General features: G+C 40.8%; 1 protein-coding gene across 1 annotated transcript in view; it reads left to right on the top strand.

Annotated features, from left to right (window-relative positions):
• The first annotated feature begins 415 nt into the window (after positions 1-415).
• muc5acl.S (mucin 5AC, oligomeric mucus/gel-forming like S homeolog) overlaps positions 416-15,528 on the top strand; it is a 29,261-nt gene continuing 14,148 nt past the window's right edge. The window contains exons 1-12 of the mRNA XM_018228369.2: positions 416-440; positions 843-893; positions 3,178-4,404; positions 5,043-5,347; positions 6,464-6,971; positions 7,792-8,381; positions 9,065-9,566; positions 9,787-10,370; positions 10,469-11,012; positions 11,390-11,589; positions 13,103-13,244; positions 14,493-14,776. Coding sequence (XP_018083858.1) covers positions 845-893; positions 3,178-4,404; positions 5,043-5,347; positions 6,464-6,971; positions 7,792-8,381; positions 9,065-9,566; positions 9,787-10,370; positions 10,469-11,012; positions 11,390-11,589; positions 13,103-13,244; positions 14,493-14,776 — 4,935 coding nt within the window. The 5' untranslated portion in view covers positions 416-440; positions 843-844. The remainder of the gene's footprint in view (positions 441-842; positions 894-3,177; positions 4,405-5,042; positions 5,348-6,463; positions 6,972-7,791; positions 8,382-9,064; positions 9,567-9,786; positions 10,371-10,468; positions 11,013-11,389; positions 11,590-13,102; positions 13,245-14,492; positions 14,777-15,528) is intronic.

The following is a 15,528-nucleotide window of genomic DNA, read 5'->3' as shown; positions in this document are numbered from 1 at the left end:
GCACACAAAGAAGAGCAATCTGCACCATGTGCTTTAATAAACTGCTTGGCAGCCGTGCAGCATGTGGATTTTATAGGTGATTGGTTTTAAATTGTAATGTGAATCTAGGGTCACTGACCCTGGCAACCAAAATAAAATAGATCAAATGTAGGAGTTTTGTTTAATTGCTTAGTTTTCTTTTAAGGACCTGGTTGCCAGAGTAATGAAACCCTAGCAACCAGATTGCAGTTGAAATTGCAACGCTAAGAGCTGCGGCACACGTTTAACACTGATGCATTTGTCATAGTAGCAATTCATGTTAAGGAATGAGGCAGCAGCCTGAACGATCCAGTACTGAAAGGGTTAACAATAATGGTCTGGAGGAGGCGGGATTATCTGGGGTTAATAAAGGCAAGCGGTCAGTGAGAGTTGCTTAACCACACTGCTGGTAAGAACATGAAGTGCGTTTGGTGGGATGGGGGAAATTATTATACAACTAATGCAGGATTTGAGCTGTTTATATCTGTAATGTTTCTGACACCCGTCTCCTTTCGCATATGTGAATATTTTAAATAATTTTCTTTAAATTCATGCTGCAGACTGCACTGGTTCTTTATGCAGTCATGAAGCAAACTAACGACAAAAATAGCCGTGCAGCCTGCGGGTTTTATAGGCAGGTTAAACGTTGAGCAATAAGAAGTAACACTGAGACCTGGAGGATTAATTAATTGGCAGAATATTCTGTTGTATCATGAGATGTTCCTTGGTTTACCCTTTACCTGCCAGTGTAATCAGCGGCTGGGAGAATAAAACCTGTGCAGTGAATGATTCTCTAATATCCTTTAATTTCCTTCCACTTGCAGAAATGGGTGTGAAATGGACCCCTATCCTCTTTATCACTCTCTGTCTGTCTGGTGAGTAAGAAGCTACAACTTGTTTTGTAATGGGAAATTCATGTGGCCCTTGGCTCAGAAGGGCCCCGTCTCAAGGAAATGACTTCAATAGCAACACAATAGAGCCCTCTCTTTTTTTTTTTTTTTTTTTTTTTTTTCCTTATTTCTACCATGTGCTCCTTCAGCTGTTGAACTATCTTTCCCAGCATCCCATGTAAAACTGAACCGGCACAAGCCTTCCTCTAAATTGACTTCCCTGCTAATTAAAATGCACACACTGTTTGCAGCATACATTTTAAAGTGGTTGTTGACCTTTAAATTAACTGTTGGTATATTGTAAAGAGGGATATTCTGAGAAAATTGGTTTTCATTTTTTATTATTTGGGGTTTTTGACTTATTTAGCTTTTTATTCAGCAGCTCTCCAGTTTGTAGTTTCTGTAATCAAGTTGCTAGTGTCCAACTCCCCTAGCAACCATGCATTGATTTGACTAAGAGACTGGAATATAAATACAGGGTTTGAATAGCAGTTTGACTAATAGTCACAATAATGATACATTTGTAGCCTTACAGAGCATTTGATTTTTAGATGGGGGGTCAGTGACCCTGGATTGGAAAGCCTGAAAGAGTCCGGAGAAGACCATTAAGTTAAAAAAATTAAAAACAATTGAAATGTTGCATAGAATTGGTATTTCTAGAAAACAAAGTTTAATTTAAAGGTGAACCACCCCTTTCAATTAACTCCCAGTTAACCCTGTCCACTGATGTGTCTTGATGCAGGGAGTTGCTACTACACCAAAAACTAAAATTGTGAGTTTCTCCAATTCTGGGCTTCTGCCTATCAACCCAGTAACAAGCCGAATGCCCCACCTGCTGAACCAAAAACGTAAACTAGTTATGATAAAAATGACTAAGAGGAGTTTAATCTCTTTTATAAAAAGTTAATTTATAGCCAAACTTCTACTAAAAGTGCTGGGTAAGAAGAACTGATCTTACACTGGGGATTTGGGAGAGAAATTGGGTGTTATCGTGAGCTAAACTCGTTATTTTTAAACCTATTGTAGAAAAAGATCACTAGTATCTATAGTAAAAATTAATTAATTGAACTTTGGGAATCACTGAAGGATTGGAAATTCATTTCTAATTTTTATTTTAATTCATAAATTTCTAATTTAGTGCACTGCACTTTATTAAGGTTCACGTAACCAGTCCTATGGGCTACTACTGAATGAATTGAGAATACACATATTCAGGGTATAATTAATGAATCGCCTTAATTTGTTGAAAGAAAACTGTTTATACTGAAGTGGGTCAGACCCCAATTATGATCAAAGGGATATAATTCTAATTGGACTGATCAGGGGTATTCCACAAACTTTTATTTTCTAAACTAGTCGCCCACTGCAACCAATCAAATGTTCTTTTATGACTGCAGTTGGCCAGTTTAGATATAGGATTGGTCATCCAGAAAGCTCCCAATTGCATAAAGGCAATAAATAAATTAAATAAATTTTTAAAACTTATTTCCTTTTTCTGTGTAACCAACTAAGATATAATTAATCCTTATTGGACGCAAAAGCAGCCTATTGGGTTTATCGTTTTAAATTGTTTTTAAGTGTGGAGATCCAAATTACAGAAAGATCCCTTATCCGAAAAACCTCAGCATTCTGAATAATGGGTCCCTTACCTGTAAAGCTGATTAGTTGCTATGATGCTGTTATAGTGGTCGTCTATAGCAATCAAACTTGTCAATTATTCTTTAACGGCTTTGCATCTTTCCTGGCATCTTTAGTTCAAGATATACCAGTATGGGACCAGTTATCCAGAATTCTCAGGACCTGGGGTTTTCCAGAAAAGGGATCTTTCCATAATTTGGATCTTCATACCTTAAGTCTGATAGAAAATCCTATAAACATTAAATAAACCCAATAGGCTGCTGTTGCTTCCAATAAGGATTAATTATATCTTAGTTGGGATCAAGTACAAGCGGCGGTTTTATTACACAGAAAAATGAAATCAGTTTTTTAAAAATTTGCAGATCATTTGGATAAATGAGTCTATGGGGGATGGCCTTTCTGTAATTTGGAGCTTTCTGGATAACCTATTTTCTGTATATTGATATCTCTAGCTAAATTTCTAAGCCATCAGAGTTGGGCAAAGAAGTACTGCCTGAAGTCTTTGCATACAATCTAAATGTGGCACCTGTGGTTTAATATAAAGTGAAATAACTACTGAGCCCCTCTGTTCATATCCACCACAAGTATTTATAAAATTATACAGATTGATATCATTGCCTTTGTCTTCAAGGTCTTGGTGTTGCTGATCCCATTGGCAAGGAGTTTGCCTTGGTCTTCATGCAAAACTTCCTTCCTAACACCAGTATGGCCCATCTTGAAGTCTTCCTAACTGGCTTCTTCTCTGAAACTCAAGTCAAAGTCTGGCTTCCAAATGGAAGCTTTGAGAAAGTCGTCTCGCTATCCTATGGTTCTATTGCTAAGGTGGAACTACCAGCAGATCTAGAGATCCTTCATTGTTCCAGATCAAATGTCACCATCCGTATCTCCTCCAACAAGGAGATTTCTGTATCGGCCGCAAATGAGAAGCCTACTTCCGCCAGCGTCTTCCATGTTTACCCAGTTATTGACTGGGGAACTGAATACTATATGGTCACACCTGACCATGGGCCTGCGAGCACATTCGCCCAGATAGCAATCATAAATGGCCCCATTGTGAATCAGATAAAGGTTGAGCTTAAGGGATATGTGCAGTTTGAGGACATGATCTACCAACCTGGAGAGCAACTTGGTATTCTACTTGGCCCATGGGAATCTGTACAGCTTCAAAGCAATGAAAGTTTAACTGGAACCTATTTAGTGGCACAGGAGCCAGTTGGAGTCTTCTCAGGTCACAGTTGTGCTGCACAATTGAGTCGTTGCAACCATGTATGCCTACAACTCCATCCGGTGGCTTCATGGGATTTTCATTTTGTGGTTCCACCCATTGCATTTCACGGAATCTCCAACACACTCTATATCATGGCAGCCTCCCCAACTGTGCTAGAAATAAAAAACGATAGCTTCCTCCTCGTGAAGAACCTGCTTCCTGGGTATGTGGAAAAGCTTTCAATGGACTTGTCTGCATCGGTGGAAATATCTAGCTCTGCTCAGATTATGGTTTCATTGTATGGATATGGTGGACCCTACAACTCAACCAGTTTGGATGTGTTTCTGATCGAGGTCCTGTCTATTGATGATATTTGTACTGCCTATTACCTGTTTTTAATGCCTGACTACAGCAGCACTGTAATGTTGGTGGTGCATCATGGAAGCACAACGGGGCTACGGTACAACAATGAGCAGCTGCCACAGGTCAACTGGCACAGCCTCAATGGCACTGACCTGCTCTGGGGCCTAATATTACTCAATACAACAGGGTACAATACAATATCTCATCCTGATACAACGTTTGGCCTATACACCATTGGCAGGAAAGAAATGAATATGTTTGGCGTGCCAGGAGTATGTCTGGCTAAAGGTTAGTATCTTTACCGTATTGAGAAGAGTGCAGGTGACTTTGGATGTATCCTATAAGGAACTCTGACTATTCTCTTAAAGAAAAGTTGTATTTTTTCTTTTTTTTTTTTTTTTTTTACAGAATTTGTTTAATTCAGATCAGTGGTATAACTTGCCAGTGCCAGGACCCCTGCAAAAAAAATAAACTTTGGAGGGGCCCGGTGCACAGCAATGTCTACTAGAAAGTGCCTGCCTACTCCCTGCCCCCTACTGATCTTCCCCCTGCTCCCTGGCTGCTGATTGACTTGAACAATTAGAGAGAGAACCCCATGGTCTGGTATTCCCCGCGACTATGAGCTCTGCTTACTCTATAGATACTCCAGTGTTTCAGACCTTGTGACTGTTGGGAGATATAGGGGTACATGGGGGGGGGGGTTAACTGATGAGCGGTTTCTTTAAAAAAGCCTTAATTTTTATGGCAGCCCAAAATGACTGCTGTTGAGCCCAATGTCTTCAAGTTACTGTATGCCACTGATCCAAAGCATTAATATCTGTAACATCCGTGTAAGGGTTGTGCATATTCCATATGGAATTCCACCATCTGATGCTCATGTTTAGTTTTTGATTTATTTTCTTTTTCTTGTTACTTGCACTTTGTAGTGATCCAATCATGCAAGGATAAGGACTGCAAGGATGACCTTTGCCCACTAGTAGAACAGCCCACTTGTTATACCGATTACCAAACCTGCATGGTCTGGGGAGGTGGATACTATCGCACATTCAGTGGCCGCCATACGTTCCAGTCTACACCCGACTGCACAAGTCTACTGATTGCCTACCCTGGGATGGAAGGAGAAGAGTGGCCCTTTAGTGTGGAAACGTCCCCAAAAGAAGAATTCTCTTTGAGGTTCCGAACTTATGGAAAGACAGTGGAGGTGCCTAAGGACTTGTCTGGCAGAATTAAGGTAAAGCTTAATGTAACTCCTAAACATAAAAGCGCTGGTACTGTTGGAATCGCCCATCTCCATTTGATAACATTGGCACCTCCTAAAGGTGTAGCAGCCAAGTATGCTGCATTTCAGGGTGTAGTTATCATTTTGGGAGGTCTTCCCACATTGATCACTTCACACAAAACAAATACAAAACCAAACTTATTTTTTTTGGAAGCAACCATGGTTATTTAACCTGGTTTTAACATTAAGATTTAAAGGCAATGGCAAAAGCCCTTGGTGTAGATTTACTAAAGGGCGAAGTGACTTAACAATAGCGAAAACTTGTCAATTCGCCAGCAAAAGAAAGACGCTAGCGCTCATTCACACTCTTATTGCCAGGTCACCATTCACTTTGGCGAATGGACGTTACAACGCAAATTCACTAAAATGCAGATTTTATCAACGTTGCCTCTTTCGCCAGACTTGCGTTTGCCAGCTCAGACCAGGTGAAGTGCAATGGCGTGTATAGATCTTCCTTAATCTTCACTTACATCATATTCGGAGTGGAAAATGCGTCTTAGTTCAAAAAAACGCTGGTAACTTTTCCTTTTTTCAGAGTGATGGGCTGCAAAAGTCCTATTTTCTAACACATGGAACATTAACTATACAGTGGGCTTGTGTAGGGCATTAGAACCACTCTATTGTCTTTAAGGTTCCCTGGACATGTGTAAATGTATTTGCTGCAACATAATCTAAAGCGGTCTATCCGACTTTAAATATCCCATCATATGCAAATTAACCTGAGCGCATAATCTCTAGCGACTTTTCAATAGTCAGGAATGAACGCTAGTGTATCTTTGCTTTGAAATGCTCCTATTACTGAAGTACCTCTAGTCAACATCATTGATGCTCCAGGAAGAAACTCTGCATTTTCGTGCATTAGCGCTGTCTGAGCGAATTTTCGCCTGGAGAAGTGTTGGGCTGGGTGCGAAGTGGCGACTTTTTGCCGGTTAGTTAATCTGCCCCCTTGTTCCATTTAACATTTTCACTTCTCTTAAACCCTCTACAGAACATTTTCTGCCCATAGGTGTTCCTATTACATCTGCCCAAGTGATCAAATATTAACTTTATATTTAATGAACCCTTTAGCTGAACGGGGAACTGATCTACATGCCGGCAACTCTGTTTCATGGGAATCTAAGCATCAAGCAGCACGCTTTATCCACGGTGATATCGTTTACATTCGGACTTCGTGTGACCATAGGGGTGCATGGCCTTCTTCATCTTCAGCTCCTCAGCCGTTATTCGAGCAATGTGTTTGGTGCATGTGCTGAGGACTCCCAGAAGTTGTTAAACACAAATAGTTGGATTTCGAGTGCTGACCAAGAGCTCTGTGACCCTGCCAATCCCATTACATCAAAGGAATGTCCAATAGTGAACTCCTCTTCTGTCACTCAAAACTGTTACTTGATGTCGAGTCATGAGATATTTCGGGCTTGCCATGAAAAGTTATGTCCCAAACCCTTTATAGACAGTTGTCTTTATGCATTATGTACGGATAATGGGAACGACACCTGCTCGGCGCTGGAGGCCTACGCTCTTGCCTGTGGTATGGAAGGAGTAATTCTAACAAAATGGCGCACCATCGCTAAATGTGGTAAGTAGAAGACTTCTCTAAGATTAAATAGTTGTTAAAATTTGCAAACAAGGTTTGGAGGATAACTTGCTAGTACTGGGTATGGGACCTGTTATCCCGAATGCTCTGTACCTGGAGTTTTTCAGATGAGGGACCTTTTCTGCTATTTGGATCTCATTACCTTAGGTCTACAGGTATGGGATCCGTTATCTGGAAACCCATTATCCATAAAGTTCTGAATTAAAGAAAGGCAGTCTCCCATAGACTCCATTTTATCCAAATATTATAAAATTTTAAAAATTATTTCCTTTTTCTCTAATAATAAAACAGTACATCCAAACTAAGATATAATTAATCCTTATTGGCAGCAAAACCAGCCTATTGGGTTTATAGGATTTTCTAGTAGCCTTAAGGTGTGAAGATCCGTTATTAGGAAAGCCCCAGTTCCTGAACATTCTGGATAATGGGTCCCATACCTGTACTAAAAAATTCCATCTCTGTATGAATAAATCCCAAAAGGCTTCTGCCTCCAGTAAGGATTTTTTTTTTCTCTGTAGTAAAACGGGACATTTTGTACTTGATCCCAACGAATAATTAAAATTTTAAAAAAATCTGATTAAAATGGAGTCTATGCAAGATGACCTTCCTGTATTTCTGAGCTTTCTTAACTGGTTTATCCAATACATGTAAATAACCAAAACATAGTTCCATTTGTTTTTAGTAAAAAATTGGGAAAACTTTCATGAGTTTTTTTTTTTTTTTTTGCATGGTTTTTTTTTTTCTCATCCACAATGTTCTAAACTCTACTTTATTATTGGGTGTTTTTTATCCAATTTTGCAGATTTGCAATGTCCACCCCAGAGTCACTATGAAACCTGCCCTTCTTCGTATCCCAGTGTCTGTTTGGATTCTCAAGAGTATTTTAACTCTCTGTGTGACGGCAATATTTGCTTGGAGTCCTGCGTCTGTGAAGAGGGGCTGCAGCTCAGTATGGGAGCTTGTGTTCCATCCCACCAATGTGGCTACAGTTGGAGCGGTGGTTATTATCCCAGTGGAGCAGAATTCCTCAACAGTGACTGCAGTATGAAATGTCAGTCCGTTGGCTCAGAAGGAAAAGTAGAATGTCATCCTACTCAAGGATGTGATGTTGGTCATCACTGTGAACTTGTCAATGGCTCCTGGTCGTGTAACCCTCGTCCCTATCTATCTTGCTTTGTGCTTGGAGACCTGCATTATCTTACTTTTGATGGGCAGCAGCACCAATTCGAAGGATCCTGCTTATCAAAACTGGCAGGACTTTGCTCCTCACACCCTGGGCTAGAATACTTTGAACTATATTTGGAACGAGGCTTGAACTACACCAAAACAGTCATTCTTAAAGTCTATAGAACAGCTGTGACCATAAGCCAAGATGAGGAAGAACATGTTGAGGTACAGTAAAATATTAACATGGGTTTTTCTGTAATATAAGTGATTTGCCCCCAGTCCAAGCCATAGTATTTAGTTATTCAACTTACACTAGAAACCCTTACTTACACGCACAAAGCACTGTGCCTTGGCTTAAAGGTGGCCATACATGGGCTGATAAAAGATGCCGGTAGACGGTCAGCAGCTTGGCCCGTGTATGGGGCCCTCAGATGGGCTTCCTGATCAATATTTGGCTGATCGGGCAAATGTTTATCTGGCAGAGCTAAAAATCCCATTGGGTCACTGACCGCATCTGTTCATTAATGCGGTCCCGCAATCAGACCATCCATACTTCTGCATTATGATCTAATCGGATAAGTCCAATATCGCCCACCTCAAAGTGGGCATATCTGGGAGAGATCTGCTTGTTTGGCAACCTCACCAAACGAGCGGATCTCTGTGTATGGCCACCTTTAATGTGGGGTTTGGTGGAATTCGGATATGTTAAATTGACCAGATTGTTGCCTGTTGGACTTCAGTAAGATGCAGTAGCTCAACACTTGAGTGTTTCCAATTGATGTATGTGAACTGCTTGATTTCAAGGATGAGGCCCTCAAGTAATGTAAAAAATTATTTATAATGCATCTATTCTATATAACCCATCTAAATGGATGTTAAAGTAGAGTATGTCTATTTTGTTTTTCCAGGTGGATGGGCACTTGGTGAGCCTTCCCTTTGTACTAAATGGCAGTCAGTTGCAAGTTTTCCAAAGTGGCCTGAATGCCATCATCCTACAGACTGACTTTGGACTGGTTGTTTCGTTTGATGTCGGCAATGGCTTCCTGGTGGTGAGAGTTCCGGTCTCCTATGCCAATACACTGTGCGGGGCATGTGCTGCACCATCGGACATTGTCCCTGGAGTCCAGTCTTGTGATAGTTCTTGCACAGGAGACTGTAGGGAATGTGGTGATGTGGAAAAGGAACTCTATCAGTCATTTAACAGCTGTGGAATCCTAAAAGATTTGCAGGGACCTTTCCGTGACTGCCATATACATATCAACACCGAAAGCTACTTCCAAAACTGTCTTTTGAATATGTGCCAGAACAATGGAAGCCAAGCCGCCCTGTGCCAATTGCTCAGCAGTTTTGTGGCAGCATGCCAAGAAGCAGGGGGAATGGTCTACTCATGGAGAACTGAAGAGTTTTGTAGTAAGTAGGAACTTCTTAAATTGCTTCTCGCCCCTTGTTTATGGTATGATCTAGATTAGACTTCAATAGACCCACCAGGTGTATTTCTGGTTTAACATTCAATTCTAGATTCTGCATTCTAAAAGCTAGAAACATAGTAGAGAAAATGTACTTGTATCTCTAAGAATTTAGGAATTCTAAAGAAGGAAAGCAAGTTCTATTAAACTCATTTCTCTTACAGAGCCAACCTGCCCTGACAACACTCAATATGAGCTGTGTGTGTCCAGTTGCCCTGAAACTTGTAATCACAGTTTACCACTGCCTTGCCTTCTACCTTGTAAAGAAGGCTGTTCCTGTAAATTGGGCTATACCCAGAGTGGAGACATCTGTGTCCTCCCTGAAGACTGTGGTTGTCTCTTTCATGGCCAGTACCTGAAACCAGGAGCAGCCTTGCTTACAGATGGCTGCTTGGAGCAATGCACATGTCTAAGCGGCACAACCGTGTGCAAGGAATACTCTTGTGACTCTAGTCAACTGTGCCTGGTGAATCAGGGTGTTCTTGGTTGTTCCACCCCAAAGTCTCCTATCTGCTGGGTGTCTAATAATCTACATTACCATTCTTTTGATGGTGCCCCACTTGATGGGAATGTGAACTGCTCTTACATCATGGCAAAGGTTTGCAAGATGGATAACCTGACCACTGAATTTGAGGTGCACGTAAGGGGAGATCTTGAAGATACCTCTAGAATGTACATGCTAAAGGAGGTTCTGTTGAAAGTGTATGGGTACACACTAAGCTTATCCACAGAGGCCCAAGGAATACTGGTAGGGAACTTGTATTTTAAGTTTATTTGTGATCAGGAATTTCGACCATATAGGTGATTCACCACTTTTTTTTCTTCCCTTCTTTCTTCCCCCTGTAGATTAATGGCACGGCCCAACCCAACCAGATTGATTTAGAGAATGGTAAAATCTCCGCTGTCAGTCATAACTCTTCTGTGGTCATCAATACAGACTTTGGCCTTTTCATTTCGCTCAGTAATTCACTACTCTCTATTCAAATCCCATCAAACTACTCTGGGAAAATGTGTGGCCTTTGTGGCAACGCAAACCAAAATGCCAAAGACGATTGGCCGGACATGAATGCCACACTCTCTAGATGGCTCTCCAGCCCAGAACAAGGAATGTGCGATACTCCTGTTCAGGTTTTCAGCAACGACTTTCCAAATGAAACCTCCCAATTCTCTGATGCAGCCAAGAAATGTGCAGTTCTTATGGATCCAGAAGGGCCGTTTAGGTCATGTCGAGAATCTGTTTCTCCAGCAGACTTCTATGAAAGCTGCATGATGAATTTTATTATGGGAGGTGGCTTCAATTCATATGTTTGTTCTGCCATTGAAGGATATGCGCTGACGTGCCAACTTGCTGGTTCTATCATCTACCCATGGAGGAATGAGTCCTTCTGTCGTAAGTTTTATTTTTTGACTACTTATCAAGGGCTTTAAAGGGCCAATATAACTATCTGCTGAATTATTTTTCTGGGGGGGGGGGGGAATGCCCAACTGTCCTAGGATTTTCTTGTACAAATAAGCCTTGGGATATTTTTTGCCTTTTAGTGAAATCTTTCTATTTGACCATTGATAATGAAATCTTACCCTTTAACTACACAGCAGGCACCTAAAAATGATTGATCCACCCATGATTGTACTGTAAATTGCCAGTTGTGTGGCTTTTAAGTTGCTTCCTCTCGGGGGCCTTACAAGGGGAACTATACACATTCACTTATGCTAAATAGAACCTATGTGGGACCTGCATTCTGACCATATACATCTCTCCTTTCCCAGCTCTTGAGTGTCCAGCAAACCGTAACTATACAATTTGTAAGGACCCCTGTAGTGCAACTTGTACTGATCCTTCAGGATCCATGCCTTGCCAGAGTAGGTGCTCAGAGGGCTGTAAATGTGACAGTGGGTTTTATGAAGATTGGGGTAGGTGTCTACTCGCTGAAGAATGTGGCTGCTATGAACAAGGCTCCTATTATCGGGTAAGTAGAGCATACGACAGTGTTTTTTGTTTTTCTTCCCCTTTCTAGAAAAGATTGGGTTTAGAGGCTGTTCCGTTGGCACTGCGTAAAAAGGTGCACTATGACCACAACATTCAACAAATTGACCTTTAAGGTGTCCTTGCAAGCCTTCAGGAAAGTAGTGTGATATATATCTGCTCAGAAAACAAGAGGTCCTCTGATGATCCTCTTCTCGAAGCAGAGCAATTTCAGACTCTTCTGAATTTTCTTCCCAACTAGCCAATATTTCAATTGCATTGTATAAACCTCATGCAATTGCTCATACCTTATAGGGATACTGTCATGGGAAACATGATTTTTTTTTTTTTCCAAAATGTATCAGTTAATAGTGTTACTCCAGCAGACTTCTGCACTGAAATCCAATTCTCAAAAGAGCAAACGGGTTTTTTTATATACAATTTTGAAATCTGACATGGGGCTAGACATATTGTCAGTTTCCCAGCTGCCCCAGTCATGTGACTTGTGCCTGCACTTTAGGATGGAACTACTTTCTGGCAGGCTCACTCCTGCTTAATGTAACTGAAGGAGTCTCCGTGGGACTTGGTTTTACTATTGAGTGTTGTTCTTAGATCTACCAGGCAGCTGTTATCTTGTGTTAGGGAGCTGCTCTCTGGTTACCTTCCCATTGTTCTTTTGTTAGGCTGCTGGGGGGGAGGGGGTGATATCAGTCCAACTTGCAGTAAAGAGTAACTGAAGTTTTTCAGAGCACAAGTCACATGACTGGGGGCAGCTGGGAAACTGACAATATGTCTAGCCCCATGTCAGATTTCAAAATTGAATATAAAAAAATCTGTTTGCTCTTTTGAAAAACTGATTTCAGTGCAGAATTCTGCTGGAGCAGCACTATTAACTGATGTGTTTTGAAAAAAAGTCTTCCCATGACTGTATCCCTTTAAAGGGGATTTAAACCCAAAATGAACTGATAACTTAATCAGGGTGATTAACTTGTGACTTTTTTGCTTTCGGCTTAACTGGGAGTCGGCAACCTGAGTTACTAAATTCTGGGCATAGGCAGTTGTTGATTTTCGGCTTTCTGGGCCTTCAAAGAGCACCGTTGGGTCAAGTTTGGCTAGCAGTAAAAAAAATACATACATTGAATGTAAATGGGTAAAAGTCAGGAATTTGTATCTTGGGGTTTAGATTAAGCTGGAAATGTAGTAACCGTGTATTGATTTGAGGGCTTGAATAGAAAGAGTAATAATTAGTGAGAACATTTGTAGCCTTACAGAGCAATTGTTTGTTAGATGGGGTCAGTGACCCCCATTTGAAAGCTGGAAAGATTCGGAGGAAGGCAAATAATTCGAAAAATGAACGCCAGTTTAAAAGCTTTAGAATTGGCCTTTCTATAACATACTAAGTTTAACTCAAAGGTGAACCATCCATTTAAATGGAACTATTGTTACATTGGATTCTTGACCATACTTGACCCTGGTAATAGGTCACAACATGTCTTAAAGCTGAAACTTTCTTACAGCAAGGATATGTGGGCATTGACCAAGACTGCCAGCAGAATTGTTCCTGCCCTCAGTTTAACCAGTGGCAATGTGAGCCCTTTTCCTGCCCATCTGAGACGATTTGTGAGGTGCGGGAAGGAGTCCGTAACTGCTATCCAAAAGGTATGAAAGCTTTTCTGTTAAATGACTTTCAGGGAACATTTAATCTTGACCAGATGCCTTCCAGTTCCTAAACTAGTGCCAACAATATAAACTCAGCCATTCGTAGATCATTTTAGGGATTTCTTAAAAACTGGAACTTCCCCCTCTATAGAATACATATAAGGCAGAGGAAAGGTCACTCTAAATCAATGGAGCCCAACCAGTGGCTCAGGAGCAACATGTTACTCTCCAACCCCTTGGATGTTGCTCCCAGTGGCCTCAAAGCAGGTGCTTATTTTTGAATTCCAGGCTTGGAGGCTTGAAGTTTTGGTTTCATAAAAACCAGGGATACTGCCAAGCCACCTGTAGCTGCCAGTCCACACAGGGGCCACCAAACAGCCAATCAAATGCCTTCTTTGGCACCCCAGGAACTTGTTTGCTTGTTGCTCCAACTTTTTTTTTATTTTTTTACACGACATTTGGGAACCCTCTAGATCATTCTTACAATGACTTTAGTATGTGAAGGAGATTATCTAGGGTTGGAGCTCTGAGGGCCAAAATGTTAAGTAGGATCAGCTCCTGTGTCAGCCCTGTATTATCAGCTATTGGTATAGGACTCATTATTTGGAAACTCATTATCCAGAAATTACTGAAATTACTGAATTATGGGAAGGCCATCTCCCATAGACTCCATTATAAACTAATTAAACCTTTTTTAAAATGATTTCCTTTTTCTCTAATAATAAAACGGTGGCTTGTACTTGATCCCAACTAAGATAATTAATCCTTATTGGAGGCAAAACCAGCCTATTGGGTTTATTATTTACATGATTTTCTAGTACACTTGAGGTATGAAGATCCCAACTACAGAGATCCATTATCCAAAAAAAAGGTCCTGAGAATTCTGGATAACATCACATACCTGTGGTGTTTTGCTTTTACACTGTATACATGTACCATACAGCAATCTGACGGTGAAAGCCACACCATTCCCAATATCCATAAAGATGTTTCTCTGGTTGGATCCTATAACTTTGTCCGAGCCAGTGGCCTTTTGACCGTGCCGCCCCGTCCCACTATAGATACAACTGGAAACCAGAAATGTGAAATCTATTTCAAGGAAATTCTCTAAATTATAGACTCTACAAACTTGTGGTCTGCAGTAATGTCCTTTACCTAAATTGATTAGTGGAGATGTAAAATAAAATGTAATGTCTATTGCAAATGTTGGGTTTTAATTTTTTTTTTTTTTTTCTCTCCCTACCACAGACATACTAAACCCTGCAGAATACACAGAATGTATCCTGAGGCCAGAGATGCCAGTTTGCACAAACTTTATCACTTGTGGCTTCTATGGAGCAAGATATGAAACATTTGGGAAGGTTACGTTTAACCAGTCCTCGGGAGAAAATGTGCTCCCTGTAGCCTATTCCTGCAACTCTGACCCAGAGTACAATGTAACGGCCACGGGCGAGAGCTCGGGAAGTGTGGAAGACGTGATCATCAATGTGTATGGAATCAATATTGTCATGAATAAGACACTGCAAACCTGGGTAGGTCTGTCGTATATCCTACTCATTGCATTAGTGACTTTAAAAGCCAAGTTACTCAAATTATTGCCATCAATCCTAACTTGCTTTAGTGGTTTATGATATATTTAAATTTTTTTTGATGGCTTAAACCAGGTCAAAGTCTTTGAAAAAGTCCATACTCTTAACCATAAAAGTGAGCTGCTGAACAGAAACCTTGGTATTGGCTAAAAATTCAGATATCTCAATCCATAAATATGGTAAATTTAAAGAGGTTGTTCACCTTTTAATTCACTTAATAGTATAATGTAGAAAGTGATGATCTGAGACGATTTGCAATTGGGTTTCGTTATTTGTGGGTTGTTGCTTTGCTGAAATTGCAAACTGGAGAGCTGCTACTTTATAAAAAAAAATCTCTTGCTGGGGTCCAAATTATCAAAGCACCCATGCATTGATGGGAATAAGAGACTGGAATATTAATAGGAGAGGCCTGAATGCAGGGCTGGATTTACATGGCATTTGCCCCTAGGCCCGCTGCCATTCGTCACCCCTGTCCCTCCCCTTAATAGGTATTGGTGCACTGGAAATGTAATATAATTGTAATTCCAGCACATCCCCAGTGTTTTTGAACCAATGTGAGTTTGGTTGGGCAGCATGCCGCCCCCTAAAATCCTTCCACCCTAGGCCCGGGGCTTGGTGGCCTTTCCACAAATCCAGGCCTGTCTGAATGGAAATATGATTAAAGATGAAGTAGCGAGAATACATTTGTAACCTTA

This window comes from Xenopus laevis, chromosome 7S, assembly GCF_017654675.1.
Source record: "Xenopus laevis strain J_2021 chromosome 7S, Xenopus_laevis_v10.1, whole genome shotgun sequence".
NCBI classification, from domain to species: Eukaryota; Metazoa; Chordata; class Amphibia; order Anura; family Pipidae; genus Xenopus; species Xenopus laevis.
The sequence above is the reverse complement of the archived record's forward strand: the minus strand, read 5'-3'. Positions and strand labels throughout refer to the sequence as shown.